The 15,973-nt window shown below is 38.1% G+C and overlaps 1 protein-coding gene across 2 annotated transcripts; it reads right to left on the bottom strand.

Annotated features, from left to right (window-relative positions):
* Nucleotides 1–3,366: 3,366 nt before the first annotated feature.
* On the bottom strand, nucleotides 3,367–15,526 carry ZCCHC10 (zinc finger, CCHC domain containing 10). 2 transcript variants are annotated; one of them, XM_012651315.1, is made up of 4 exons: nucleotides 15,458–15,516; nucleotides 8,051–8,212; nucleotides 4,777–4,818; nucleotides 3,367–4,109 (listed from the first exon to the last, which is right to left on the bottom strand). In XM_012651315.1, exons 1-4 carry the CDS (start codon nucleotides 15,496–15,498, stop codon nucleotides 3,842–3,844), a joined length of 513 nt encoding a protein of 170 aa, XP_012506769.1. In that variant the 5' UTR covers nucleotides 15,499–15,516; the 3' UTR covers nucleotides 3,367–3,841. The 2 variants fall into 2 exon arrangements, with proteins under 2 accessions (XP_012506769.1, XP_012506770.1); XM_012651316.1 differs by lacking the exon at nucleotides 4,777–4,818 and having other exon boundaries at nucleotides 3,472–4,109; nucleotides 15,458–15,526.
* Nucleotides 15,527–15,973: the final 447 nt, after the last annotated feature.

The raw sequence follows: 15,973 nt of genomic DNA, 5'->3' as shown, positions 1-15,973 counted from the left end.
CTTGTGAAAGTAAAGCAAAGCAAGTGAAGGAGGGAAATGTTGAAGGTGGTGACATCTTATTTCTTCTAGTTAATGGTGAGTGCTATGGTTTAAACATTTGTCCCCTTCAAAACTCATGTTGAAGTTTAATTGCAATTGTAACAATATTAGGAGGTGGGACTTTTTAAGATGTGGTACATTTGCTAACAAAAGAAAAGAAAAGAGGCTGGGCGCGGTGGCTCACGCCTGTAATCTAAGCACTCTGGGAGGCCGAGGCGGACGGATTGTTTGAGCTCAGGAGTTCGAGACCAACCTGAGCAAGAGAGAGACCCCCGTCTCTACTAAAAAAAAAAAAAAAGAAAAGAAATTAGCTGGACAACTAAAAATAGAGAAATAATTAGCCGGGCATGGTGGCACATGCCTGTAGTCCCAGCTAATTGGGAGGCTGCGGCAGAAGGATTGCTTGAGCCCAGGAGTTTGAGGTTGCTGTGAGCTAGGCTGACGCCACGGCACTCTAGCCCGGGCAACAGAGTGAGACTCTGTCTCAAAAAAACATAAAAAATAAATACATAAATGTAGAAGAGACTGGGCACTGTGGCTCATGCCTGTAATTCTAGCACTTTAGGAGGCCAGGATGGGAAGATCACTTGAGGCCAGGAGTTTTGAGACCAGCCTGGGTAACATAGTGAGATTCTATCTCTTTAAAAAAAAAAAAAATAGAAATCCATCATTTGGAAAACATCACAGTAATAATTGTAGACAAGATCCACCACTGATCTGCTAAAGCTACTGGGTGAGTTTGAGGAGAAACAATTCTTATACTCTCAAAGTGTCTCCCCCAAGATTTTTATTAACTAAAAAGGGAAAGATAGTAATTTACAGTGGAAAAATATGACAGAAACCACCTTAACCAAGTGATCAAGGTCAGTATCACCAGTGATAAATCACTATTCTGAATCTAGTGATATGATGACTGAGGACCATCAGTTTCTGTGATAATCTTCCAAAAAGCATAACCTCAGTTCAACCAGGAAAAAATACCAAACCCAAATTGAGGAACATTAGACAAAATAACTGATCAATACTCTCCATGAAAGACAAGGTAGGACTGAAAACTGTTAAGACTGTAGGAGACAGAAGTAACTAAATGCGTTTTCTGGGTAATATAGTGGAACAGAAAAAGGGCATTAGTGGGAACACTGGTAAAATGTGAATAAGGTTTTCAGTTTAATAGTATTTTACTAAGTGTTAATTTCTTGGTTCTGATCATTGTATAATACTATAGTTACGTGAGATGTTAACATTAGGGGAAGCTAGATGAGGGATATAAGGAAATTGCATTGTTTGCAGCTTTTCTGTAAACCTACAGTCAGTTCAAAAGAAAAAATTAAAGGAATAAATACAACTATGAATATGAAACACGCACTCTGCACCTTTTTCCCTTCCGCTGTTAACTTATGGCTAATGCTATATTTCGATTCTAGGACAAAATTACTATATTGCACAGTTATACTAGCAAAATGTTTGTGGAATGGAAACCTGTGATCTAATGATTCCTTTTGGTAGGGTTGTGGTTAAGAAATTACATACTCACGACATTTGCCAGGGACTCAACTTCCAGAGTCCTGCTTTTAGGCAAGATGGAGAGAAACTCTTTGGAAGTTAGTCTCTACTTGCCACTGAGTCTGCTGTTTTGAGTGAACCATGTGACTAGACAAAAATCGAGTCCTGCCCTCTGTACTTCCCCATGCACACTTTTAACAGTTGTAATAGTAACGATTTGAAATCAGAACTTGTTTACTGGCCGGGCGCGGTGGCTCACGTCTGTAATCCTAGCTCTCTGGGAGGCCGAGGCGGGCGGATTGTTTGAGCTCAGGAGTTGGAAACCAGCCTGAGCAGGAGCGAGACCCCGTCTCTACTAAAAATAGAAAGAAATTAACCGGACAACTAAAAATATATAGAAAAAAAATTAGCCAGGCATGGTGGTGCATGCCTGTTGTCCCAGCTACTCAGGAGGCTGAAGCAGTAGGATCACTTGAGCCCAGGTGTGTGAGGTTGCTGTGAGCTAGGCTCACGCCACGCACTCACTGTAGCCTGGGGAAAAGAGTGAGACTCTGTCTCAAAAAAAAAAAAAAAAAAAGAATTTGTTTAAGTGCCCATTCCTTCAAAGGAGTAAGAACTGGTGTTTAATAAAATAACAAGGAGATAACAGAAGTTTACACTTAGTGAACACAAATTGTGAGTTTTATTTAATTGCAAGTGATGTAACCTATGTAACACATTTTTTTCTCTTCCAGGTTAACTGCTAAAATGACCCTTACAGAGATGACAAACATTGCAAAATGGGTTTAATTAGTAATTTATTAAATCTACCTGTCAAGTGATCCATTCTGTATGGAGCCTTGAAATGATGTATTGAGAGTTTATTTATAATTATTGAAAGCAGATGGTTCTGTAAAACTTGCAAGCAATTACAGGCTCCTTAAACTCACAATATACATATATTTTAACATTTAAATAAAGCTCATTTTCTTTAAAAGTAATTTTCTACTGCTTTCTCATAAAAATATAAAAAAGACAACATTTATAGTTTTACAAACTTATATTTAACACAAATCAAGATTTTTCTACAAATCATATCTCTTTCCAAAAAGTTTAAAAGACATCACGGAATAATGTGATGTTAAACCAAACAATCTCACCACAATAAGAGTATGTTACTTTTAAGAAGTATTGTGCAGTATTTTCTTTTTAACCTTTCATTCTAGATAGCAACTGTGTATATGCTATGTAAACACATCAGATTAATCCCATTCATATTTATGCAGTAGACTGTCATATATGACCAGTTACCATATAAACTGTAATATTGTAATTGCAAAAATGGCAAAAAGGCAATCTTTATGAAAGCTTAAAATAAGCTTTCAATAAAAGGTGACCAAACATTGCCCTAATTTTCTATAAAAATTACCTCTCTTCCTCCCTTTTCTCCCCTTTGAATGGTAACATGTTAATACACATGTTAACACATGTTATAACATGTTAATACACACAGCACTTTTACTTAAGTTAGCCTTTTACATGGCTTCTTTCTTTTCTGATACACTGAATTTATCAGAAGGCACTGAGATTAGACTCCTAAGTAGTTTCAGATTTTTTGTCCTTTTTTAGGTTCCTCTAGAATGATTTTCCTCAGAAAAGGATAACTTAAGGAACCAGAAGAAAATGAATAATACAACACAGCAACTTGAAACTTGTAGCATTCCAAAGGTATAAATATATTAATAGGTTCCTTGAACTTAGTATTTAGGACAAAAAATCAGAATAACTTTCTGAACATAAACATAAAAATAGAGCACATTTACTAACAGTAGGAAAACTCCCACATAAAAATAGAGCACATTTACTAACAGGAGGAAACTCCCAAGCTTATAGTAACAACATATTAACCCTTACATAATAACACACGGCCAAAAGCATTAGAAATTCATTGCCAGATATTCTGATGCACCATCCTGAAAACATGTCTGATCCATACTATTAACCTGTAACACAGTATGGCATTTATTTCACAGGGAGAAAAGATAAGTTTCATCACAAAAACAGATTTACAGATTTCAGCCTTGATTCAGTTCTAGAGATACAGATAAAAAAAGAACAAGATTCACCCTTAAAATAAAAAAGTCTTTATAATCCATTATTATTAATACTCTTTATGCTCTTACAATGTAAAACATTTAGAAACTTTTGAATTCTAGAAATTTTGACCAGTTAACCCATTTGGCCTTAATATATTCTAAATTCCCTTTTGAGAATCACATTAATGTTTTCAGTCCATCAGTCCACTATGTATGGAGCAATTCTATTTCTTTTTCTTTTTCTTTGGCGGTTCATCCTCAGAGCTGCTATCTGTGCTGGTGCTGCTGCTACCAGAAGAGCTGGAATCTGAGTCTGACTCGGAGGAGGAGGAACAGGTTGTGGAGGAGGCCGAGGATGATGAACTAGAGGAGCTTTCATCAGTGTCACTGTCTTCTGAGGAGGATGAGGTAGACGTTTCTTCACTATCTGATGAACAATCACTGGCTGAACTGTCACTGCTATTGCTACTGGAACTGGTTACACTTTTAGACCTATTAGACAATAAACAGTTATATACATGGGAAGCTGACATTTAATAGAATGCTTAAAGGCAATTTCATAGGACACAGTACAATATATACACACATATGTACATGCTGAAGCTTTGCCAGCATGTGATCCCTAGGTCTGATGCTTTTCGCCTGACTGTTGTAAGCCATGCCCCCTCCCTTTATAAGTTATTCTTGTTACTTCAGCAATTGAACACTCTTGGACAGAGTTCAAGATTTCTACTATACTATACTTCAGAGTGAATAATGTTAGAATAAAGTTGCAGTGTAACAACTGGGTCTATCTGAACCTCATGCAGACTGGTAAATGTTTCATAATCTTTATTTAACTACTTCAGACCAGATAGGGCTGGCCAACAATTTCTTACCAGTTTTAATAACATTTCCTATTCTAAGCTGAGAGAAGACAATTATTTACTATTTCCAGGTCTAAGGACTCTAGAAAGTTGAAGAAAAAGAAGAAATGGAGACAATTAATTCCAGACAGGTAAGAAGAGGAACTAATCAGAAAATAGGATGATATTTAATTTTGAATTGCAAACAAGAGATTCAGATCTAAATCTTATAGCTATTATTTTAAAATCACCCTTCTGATCCCTCTAACTAGCATTACATATTATCTATATAATACTCCTAAAGCCACACATACCTTTTTTTCTTGGTCTTTCTTTCTACATTAGTTTCTCCAATGCTGATAAACACGAGGGGGAAAAAAGCTCCTGTTAATAGAGTGATTACACACAGCTCAGACAAACCCTTCTGCTGCCCCCAAACTGTTTTACACTGGAGAAACGCTTTGTCTTTTTGTAACAAGTATCCAGGGTACAGTATTTCTTGTTATAGCCAAGTGGAAAGTTTCCTATTGTAGGCTGTATATGGTATATGAAGTCAACTTAACCAGCACTTAAGCAAAACATGTTTTATCACCTGGACCTTAAAAGCCAGGTAAGTTAGTAGTTAAGAATATTAAATGCACAAATTTGACTCCTTTTTAGTTTGGAAATTACGTTGACATAGCTATATCAACTACTTACTGAATAACGAAACAAAGTAAATAATAGCATAATAACTATAATTTTTAATTTGAGTTCTCAGAATATTATAAATGGCCATTTCATATTTTTTTAGAAAGCAATCTTTTAATTTAAAATAACTCTTTTTCTTGCATGTCTCTCAAATGTTGTTATTTACTCTTTAAAGACCAGCAAATTAAAACTTCAGGACTGTGTTTCCTCACGTTATCTATAAAGAACAAAGTCTGCTGAATTTGAATGAAATGTACAAATGGCTTGCTGCTGTATTTCTGCCAAATGACATGCATACTGAATCAGGTTTTCCAATTACAGGATCACTTCTATCACTACGGCACTGTCCTGTAAAGTTAACATTTCTGTATTCTGACTTCTCTATATTTCCTAATGTCTTTCTCCTTATTCCCGAGTCTCCAAACATAAAAATGTATTTATGTCAAGTTTTTTACACAATGGAATTATTTACTGAATTATCATCTGGGGAGTAAAATAAATGAGGAAAGTACATTTATTAAATCACACTGTAAGAATTCATGATCACCAAAATTCATATGTCTTTTTTTTAATTGAATCAAAACCCAGCAGTCTTTATATAATAGAGCCAGATCTAATATTCATGTAGTTCTACATATATATATGTTTGTTTTTGTTGCTGGATTTACGGAATGTTGAAGTTCTACGTATTTTAAGACCAAAATACTTGTATGATACACAAAAACAAAAGTAAATGTCGGTACTCTCTTATTTCCATTTTTTTTCCCTTTTTTAAGAGACAGGGTCCGGCTCTGTTTCCCATGCTGGGATGCAGTGGTGCGATCACAGCTCACTGCAGCCTTGTTCTCCTGTACTCAAGTGATTTTCCTGCCTCACCCTCCCAAGGCCCTGGGATTACAGGCATGAGCCACTGTGTCCAGCCTTATGTTTTATTCTTTAGGACAAGGGTCTTCAAATATTTTTTGCTCACATACCTAATAAAAAAATTTTGGAAAACTCATACTTTTTTTTAATTCCAAGTTTTATAATTTGTAAAGGGTATATTATATATACAGAAAAATATTTTAAAAAGAAAATTGTCATACCACATTTGTAATTGTAACCTGTGAAACTAAATGCTACAATATTTAGATAACTACCACCATTCACTTGGAAAAATATATGGACAAGTTTATCTTCAGCAATTGGTACTTTTATATTGTCCTTTTCTTCCTTGAACTTGCGCTTTTATTCTGCTTTCCCCATAGAATGTATCCTAACATACTTGTATACCTAAAAATTTTAGTGATCACTTACGATATTTCTCTGTAATAAAATATAGACATAACTTGAAATTGTATCTTTTAATTATCTGTGATCATAGGCTGTGTTTAAAAATTCTGAATTGAGTTACTATTATTATTAATGTGAAATTGATTAAAATATACATTAAAAAGTTTAATAAATAATAACAAAAGTAACTCTAGTGGAAATGCATTTCTTAATGACATGGATTTTTTCTAGTTTATAAATCTGTGAATAAATACTTCTTATTGCTAGAATGTGAAAACAAGGTTCAGCATCAATCAATCCCTATTTTTAATTTTTATAGATTTAACCCTGAGAAACCTTGTCAACCTAAATAGGCAGATCAGAATAGAAAGCTTTGTTATAGCAATGTCACTCAATTCTTTGAATTCCTTAAATGTTATATTCCACAAGTCATATAAGGATACATCATTAAAATATATTTTAAGTTGACAATTCAATTAGGCCCTCCTTCAATTTTGTTGGGGGGAAAAAAAAACTTAGAATTTACTCCCAGTAATTATGGCCATTCACTTTCTCAGTACAAACGATAGTATTCCGAAAAACCCTCTTGGTTTTTACACACGAGGACAATACGCTAAGGTATGATTAGAAATGGGTAAGAGGCACGCCTTTCTTTTGTGAAATGAGAGGAGGACTGTCGGAAAGGAGAAGTGAAAAAGGAGAACCAGTAGGCAAGTTCTCTTCCACGTTTGCTTTTGGAAATAGTATATAGGAATGTTGCTGATCTAGAAATTGGTTGTTTATCTATTCCCGCATGACCCTGGAAGAGCTTTCATGTCCACAAACTGGAAGACTGCTGCCTCGAAAGTCCAGATGTTCAAGATACTATTGCTATATAGCTAACGGTTCTTATGAAGATGCTGTTTCTAATCTGTAGCACTAAATATACCCAACACCTTCCTATTTCAGCTTCTGTAAAATACGTATCCTTACTTATTTCACAGGAATAAATACACATTATTTAAAGGATGTAAAGCACATTATTCAAAGGACATAAAAGAGTAAATAATTTTCCAGTCTCCTTCCTGTCTAATTCTCCTTCTAGGAAGTAACCACTATTATTAATCATGTCCATTTCTAAATAAAGAAATTCCATAGATCACAGCATACTATATATACTGTTCTCTACCTAGTTTATATACTTAATGTACTTTGGATAGCTTTCCATATCAGCTCGTATAATCTACCCCTTAGTATTCTGTTGTCATTTCACTGACAGTTGAGGTAATAAGGCAAAATGATTAAGAGCATGAACTCTCAAGATGGGCTGGTTGGTTTAACACTTGACTTTTCAATTTAGCAGTTGTGTGACAATGAGCAAGTTAATGAACTTCTCTGTGCTTCAGTTTCTTCATATGTAAAATGAGGACACTAATAGTACCTACCTTAACAGTATAGATGTGAGGCTTAAATAATCCTTAAATAGTTATAAAGAGCTTAGTACAGTGCCTGGCTCATGGTCAGCATTCCTTAACATTAGCTAGTATTATAATTAAGATCTGGAGAACCATCATGAAACATGTAGTCCCTTAATAAATTCTATAAATATATATATAAAAATATTCATTTGGGTACATGTAAACCTACCTTTGTTGTAATAACAGTCTGTTTTCTTTTTCTTTTAAAGCTTTCTTTAGTTCTGCTGTTCTTGAAGGCCTATGTAGGTATTTTCTTTTTCCTGTGCATTCATAAGTCCAATGTCCAAACTCCAAGCATTTCTGACATCTTACATGTTGCTTATTTGCTTCACTAAAGAGCAAAAAATAGAATACAAGCCTTAAAATTCTGCCTTGTGACATTTTTTTTGTCCTGAAAAGCATAAACAATATAAAATATAATGTTTGAGGTCAGATTCATAAAAATAATCATTTTACACTTTACAGTGTTTATATAAGATTCAATACAATGAAGTATAATAAGTGGTTAAAAGCAAGGACCTTAGAGTTAAGATGGAGTTGAGTTCAAATCTTGGCTCCTCAATTCTGTTCCAGTAATGACAGACTACGTAACTCAGGTGATTCTCTAGCTCAGAAATAGAAAAGATGTCAAAAATATTTTCAACAATCTGCTAGAGGGATCAGAATCAACAAGGAGGTGTGGAATATTCAAATCAAGATATGGAAGAAGATGGAAATCCAGAGTTAAGTCAACTCCTGTGCTGAAGGCGTCTGCCCATCCCAGGACGGCAAGCATCACTTATTACAAGCTCGGGAGATAAACTTTGTTTCCAGTGTTAAGATCTGAAGGGCTATACTCTAAGAATAAACCAGGCATTTTATAGACTGAAGCCCAGCTTCTTTCTAGTTATCTAGAAGACTGAGAAAAATCTCAATCCCTAAAGTTTGATTGAGATATAGCAAGGGAAGAAAAATAGGTGAAAGAATTAGAAAGGAAGAAATAAAACTGTCATTCCTTATCAATGATGTATTACGTACATTGCAAATCCAAAACAATCAATATAAAAATATTTTGAAATAATTAGAACTAGGTGAGTTTAGCAAGGTTTTAGATTGGGGTTGGCAAATGTTTTCTGTAAAGGGTCACGTGGTAAATATTTTAGGCTTTGTAGAACAAGAGGCAAAATTGTGGATATTATATAGGTACTTATATAGCAGGACAGAAAACAAATTTTCACAAATTATTTTATTGATGAAAATTAAAATATAATATTTGGGTACAATTTTATATGATAGAAGTCTACTAATGAGAGAATGAAATTCTTTTTTGAAGGCTAACATTTCACTCTTTTGGGGTTCAAAGTTAGTGTTCTTCATCATCAAAATGATCACATATGCACATTGGTAAATAACATTCTTAGCTTATGAGCCTCCAAAAACAGGATTCAGTGACTATGGTTTGTGGAACCTTTTATTAGATATAACGTCAATATATAAAAATCAATAGAGTGATGGAAGTGTCCTTTATCTTGATTTTGGTAGTGGTTACACAACCCTATGAATTTGTCAGAACTGTACATTAAAAAAGATGCATTTCACAGTATGTAAATTATACCTCAATAAATGTGGCTCTTAAAAAATGCTCACACGATTTGGTCCAGAAATAATAATAGATACATGCAAAGTTTTAGTTGTAGGAATATTTACTACAGGAAGTACAATATAGTTTTCAGAATAAACCTAACAGTCCAACAACAAAGGAAATAGCTAAAAAGTTACTAAATTAACTATAGAGAACACTAGGAGACCATTTAAAATGTTACAAATTGCCTAAAAGATCATACATTAAAATGTAAACTGATAATCTTTGGGGAAGGATTATACTTTTTTTCCTTATCCGTATTTTCTAACTACTTTACAATGAACATGGATTGCATGTGAAATCATAAAACAAATTTTAAGGGACATTTTTAATGGAACATGTAAAACTAAGAATGAATATAGACAAGTGATAAAAGCCTGTAAGAGATATATCTGAAAGCCTCCTCACCAAAATAAGCTGAAACTAGTGAAAAATACCAAGGACACCAAAAACTCATTTCATTGTTTTAGTTATGTTTAAAGCACAAAGAATCAAAAAATGGACAGGCTCAGTATTTAGGGTGCTAGGCAAATAAATAGGACACCAACGTTTTCATTGTTACAGGCTCACAAAGTGAGCAGAACCATTTTTGACTCTCAAACACAATGAACAAAATCAAAGTCCAAGATACCTGAGGGGTGGGTAACAGAGCCTTTATCTGTTCTGAATGTGTTTCAGTTACAGGGACAGGTGATCGCTGACATACCAGCAGATTCTCCCGGGGACACTGCTCTACTGCCACCAGTAGTCTGAGGAACTCTGGCGAACAGGAGTGGTGCTGGAAGACTGAGGTAGGCAAATGCTGTTTTGATTTTCAAAGCAGGGGAAACGGAGTCTACACACCATACCAGAGAACCTGAATGACACCAATGCCAGGCAAAATTCTGGCTGGATTTATTAAATCCATTCAGAAAGAAAACCATCATCACTAGGTATCAAATCATTACAGACTGACACCCTTATTGCCTTTTAGGTATCTGTATTTCAGTAAGACAATTTAAAAAGCCTCTCCCAATATTCTTATGAACAAGACAGAACAATTAGGTAGATCAGTTGAGTAACATGGACAAAGGGTGCTGTTTAATGGGTTGAAGTAAATAGTCATGCTTCACTTAACAAGGACACGTTCTGACAAATGTGGTGCTAGGCGATTTTGTCCTTGTGCAAACACCATAGAGTACACCCACACAGAGCTAGATGGTGTGGCCTGCTGCACACCTACGCTGCAGGGTACAGCCTATGGCTCCTGGGCTGTGAAGCACGTTACTGCACTGAATACCGTGGGCAGTCTAACATAATGGTAAGTATTTGTGTATCTAAACATAGAAAAGGTATGATACAAAATGACTCTGTCTCTACGAAAAATAAGAAAATTGGACGGGCACAGGTGGTGTACCCCTGCAGTCCCAGCTCCTAGGGAGGCTGAAGCAGGAAGATAGACTGAGTCCAGGAGTTTGAGGTTGTAGTGAACTATGGTGAAGCCACTGCACTCTAGCCCAGACAACAGAACAATATCCTGTCTCAAAAAAAAAAAAAAGCTAAAACATGATACACCGGTACAGGGCACTTGCCATGAATGGAGCGTGCGGGACTAGAAGTCGCTCTGGGTGAGTCCATGAGTGAGAGGTGAGTGGCTGTGAAGGCCTAGGACCTTACTGTGGACCTTATAAACACTGAAAACTTAGGCAGCACTGAATTTATTTTAAAAATGTACTTTCTTCAATAGTAAATTAAACTTTGGTTACTGTAACTTCTTACTTTATAAACTTTTAAATTTTTTAACTTTTTGACTCTTCTAATAACTTATTACAAAAGCTTAAAACACACACTATACAGCCAGACTAAAATATTTTCTTTATAACCTTATTCTATAACCTTTTTTAAGACTAGTCAAGTGCAATATTGAGAAGGGGAAAGAATAGAACAAGGAATTTGATCTGTGACTGTGAACAATCAATCGAGATAACTCACTACCTTTGGACCAGCCTTTTTCCTATTTTTAGAAGTTGTAACTTTTTGAACTTTTTTGTTAAAAATGAAGACACACACATCAGCCTAGGTCTACATACAGTCAGGATCACCAAGACGTCACTGGACGATAGGAGTTTTTCAGTTCCATTATAATCTTATGGGACCACCACAGTACACGGGGTCCGTCCCTCACCGAGAAGTCGGTATGTGGCACACGACTACATACACAGAGACCCAGGGATGGCCTGCATGGTTCGGTCCTGAGTTGGTCTTGTTCGACATTTTTGTAAATGACGTGGATGAGGACACAAATGTGCATACTTATCAAACCTGCAGTTGACACAAAGCTGACAGGGATAGCTAATATGATGGATGACCGAATCAGGATCCAAAGGGTCTTGACAGGCTGGAACTCTGTGCCGGATCTAACAAGATGAAATTTAACAAGGATAAAGGTAAGTCCGACACTTAAGCACTTAAGACCAGAAATGAATACAAGACAGGGAGGCCTGACTTGATGGCAATTCAGGTGAAAAACGGGGTTTTTAACTGACTGAAATCACAGCTTGGGGCAAAAGTAGACAAGTCAGAAGGAAGCAACGTCTAATAATATAAATATGAATTTGCTTTCAGCTCAACTTTTTTTTGAGAGAGGGTCTCGCTCTGTTGTCCCCCCTAGAGTGCAGTGGCACAATCTAGCTCACTGCAACCTCCAACTCCTGGGCTCCAGTGATCCTCCTGCCTCAACCTCCTGAGTAGCTGGGACTACAGGCATGTGCCCAGCTAATTTTTTCTATTTTTATTATAGTACAGATGGGGTCTCCCGCTCTTGTTCAGGCTGGTCTTGAACTCCCGACCTCAAGCAATCCTCCTGCCTCAGCCTTCCGGAGTGCTAGAATTACAAGCCTGAGCCACCATGCCTGGCCCCAACATAAACTTTTTGATAGGTAAGAAAAATGTAAACAGGCAACTTCGAGAGGTGAGTATATCATTACTGGAGGTCTTCAAGCCAAGTTAGATGACCTCCTTGGATACTGGAGAGCAGTGGATTCCAGTATAAGGTTTAGTAGAAGAAATGACCTCGAATAGTGCAAAGATTCTACAATCTACTTACATACGGGTAGATGAAATCACATTTACAAGGTACAAATAATTTCATCCCAATTGATTTAAAGTAGATTGATTAGTTGAATCCTTGAAAAATCTACTGAATGTGGAGTTCATATTTAGGTTCTTTTTATTTCTCCTCTTTCCTCTATTAGTCCAAAGACTTTTTTTTTTTTTTTAAGTTAGGGTCTTCCTCTGTCACCCGGGCTAGAGTGCAGCAGCTGCATCCTCATAGCTCACTGTAACCTGGAACTCCTGGGCTCAAGTGATCCTCCTGCCTCTGCCTCTCCAGTAGCTGGGACTACAGGTGTGCACCACCATGCTCAGCTCATTTTTTGGGGGAGGGGGGTAGTCTGTCTATGTTGCTCAGGCTGGTCTCAAACTCCTGGCCTCAAGTGATCCTCCAGCCTTGGCCTCTCAAAGTGCTAGGAATATAGGTATGAGCCACTGTGCCTGGCCCAAAGACTTTTTTTTTAATTAAAGAATGACCTAAGTACTTTCTCACGTCTCAAAATTAGCTTAAAAAGTTTTAAACTTGTTATTATAGAAGTAATATATGCTACTTATAAATAAAATCAAACATTTTTGATGAATATAATATTAAAAGTAAAGGTTCCTCTCTTGCTTTCCTCCCAAATATATCCTTAAAATTCTCCTGGTCTCCCCTAGCCTCTAAAGGTCCTTCCTTCTCTGAATCCTTTGGGGACTTATAGTCTATATACACAATAGTTTTTATTATACCACATGTTTTCTTCCCAGTAAGACCAGAAACTCTTAAAGTTAAGATTTGTCTTTTACTTCTGTGTAGTTCATGAACCAAATAAGGCAAACTGTAGAAATGAAACATTTAGCTTTCTGATACTTCAGAATCAAGAAATAGCAATATTATTTAGATGCTAAGTCTTATTTTCACTTCATATTTACAGTGGACATTGGTTGGTTTTGCCAATCTAGCATTCATTTATCTCCTCTGACCTACCTACCTAGCTCATCGTTGGTTTATGGTCACCCATTCAATTGTACTGGGAGGAGAATGAAATGACTAAATCAATCAGAGGTTAACAATCCCATGGCCATGATTCATGGTGGGGAGTGTAATCCAATCTAGAACAAAGAAGTGCAATCAAATTGAAGCTGAGAGGATATAAAGGCCCTAAAAGTTTAGCCACCTAGGGACAAAAGGAGAGACCTTATCCAAGTATGGAGCCAACAACCAAAAGAGAAAGCTTGAGAGAGAGAGAGAGAGAGAAGGAGAAATGGGACCCTGGTGACATCATTTAGCACTCCTCTTACGTATTATTATCATCCCATTCTTCTTTTCTTTTTTGAGACAGAGTCTTGCTCTGTCTGGGTAGAGTGCAGTGGCATCACTGTAGCTCACTGCAACCTCAAACTCCTGAGCTCAAGCAATCCTTCTGCCTCTGCCTCCCCTCCCAGAGTGCTAGGATTACAGGCGTGAGCCACTGCACCCCGCCCATTTTTAAAATTTTTATTTTAATAGAGATGGCGGTCTCACTCTTGCTCAGGCTGGTCTCAAACTCTTGACCTCAAACGATCCTCCTGCCTCGGCCTCCCAGAGTGCTAGGATTACAGGTGCCCACTGGTTACATCATTCTTGATCTCACAAGTGTCTGATTTCAAAGCCTTCTTCCTCCACCAAGCCCACTACTCTGATTCCCTAAGTCTTTATCCTACATGCAAGGAATTCTTCTCATCAGGCCTAAGAGGTAGAGTGGCTGGAGAGAAGGAAAGGGGCTCTTTGAATTAAAAAAAAAAAAGAAGAAGAAGAAGAACTATAAACAAAGAAACACGTTAGCAGACTGTGAGCTACATATTATAGACATGCAAATGGTGATGGTATGAAATGCTGAATGAAAAACGGGCAGATGTTGTTTGGATGTGCAGGTTAGTAGAGAAAGGCTTTACAAGAAGGAGGCATCTGCGATAACCCTCGCGTTATCTGTCCACTGTAAATCTCTTGTGCCACTCTCTCTTGCTCATTAGGCACAATGACCATCTTTCAGTTCTTAAAAACTAAGTTCTTCCCAGACTCAAAGCATTTATGCCACTGTCTGGATGCTCCTTCCCCAAATCCTCTCATGACTGCTCCTTTTCACCCTTCCAATCTCTGTTCAAACGCCACTTCTTCGGAGCTGCCTTTCCAGTCCCACCCACCTAAAGCGGACCTTTCCCTCCTTCCGTCCTAACAGCTTATTTCCGTCGAAGCTCTTATAACCAGCTGTATGTACTTAACTTATTTAGTTTATTAACTGTTTCCACCGTTGGAATGCGAACTCCCTTAAAACAGGGGTTTTGTCTTGAACATCTGTTTTTCTTTATACCCAAATTCGGACTCAGAGTACTGGGTACCAAATCAATTAATACTTATTGCGGGAGAGAATTAGTGGCAAAAAGCGAGACGACAGCCTGGGAGAAGAGTCGGCGTTGCAGGCAGGCTGTTCCTAAAGAAGCCGCCAGAAAGGGAACAGAAAAAGCCCGCTGGGCTGGAAGCTGAAGGTTTACGCCGGTGGGAATGCAGGTGGCGGACCAGGGCTTCAGGCTGCCCACGCCCACGCGTGGGGCTGGCGGAGGGGCATAAACCACTGAGTGACCAACTGCTGGACCTTCCCTTCGGGAAAGGCGAACGCGGCGGTTCTCTTCAGACCCGGCTCTGTCCCATCCCGCGGACCTTACGCGACTGTCCTCCGCGAAAACGCTAACCTATAGTCACCAAACTTATCTCCTGGGCCCGAGCCCGTCGGAGGCTGGCAGCGTGTTTGAGAAACGGCCGTCCTCCGCCGGTCCTCACAAGGAATCCGACACCCGCCCGCTGATGCGTGTCTCCCCGCCCCGGGCCCCAGTCGGACCCTCACTTACGCTTGTCTCCGGGCTATGAGCCGATGCATGGGAGTCGCCATCTTAGCGCGGCCGCGGCCTGCCGCGCGGGATTTTGGGAAACTCCTCGGAGGGGGCGGGGACTTCGATCCCGGACGGCCGTGGACATGGGCGGGGCCAGACGGGCCTCGAGGGCTTCCGGGGCCGCCTCGGCGGCGGCGTCTTCGCGGAGGTCGTGGGTGGGAGGGGGCGGGACTGTGTTGTCTCCGGGGCGGGTTTTGGGTTGTCGGCTCGAACCGGGTTTTGAAGGATGATAGCGGGGAAGAACATTCTCGAACGAGGGATGCAGAAACTCTGCAGGGTTCAGAAAATTAGAAGTCTGGAGAATAAAATGGGAATGAGCCGAACAGGATTGAGATCATTAATTGAAAGAATGACTTTAGCAAACCGTAAAGGGCAAATATATGTTAATTATTTCTATTTTTTATGTATTTCACAGTGATGTTAGTGATGTTATCAGGACCAAATGAGACTCTTTAAGTAAAGCTGCTTTGTCAA

The sequence above is a fragment of the Propithecus coquereli genome, unplaced genomic scaffold (assembly GCF_000956105.1).
Source record: "Propithecus coquereli isolate 6110/MARCELLA unplaced genomic scaffold, Pcoq_1.0 Scaffold353, whole genome shotgun sequence".
Taxonomy (NCBI): domain Eukaryota; kingdom Metazoa; phylum Chordata; class Mammalia; order Primates; family Indriidae; genus Propithecus; species Propithecus coquereli.
This window is presented reverse-complemented; position numbering and strand designations above follow the sequence as displayed.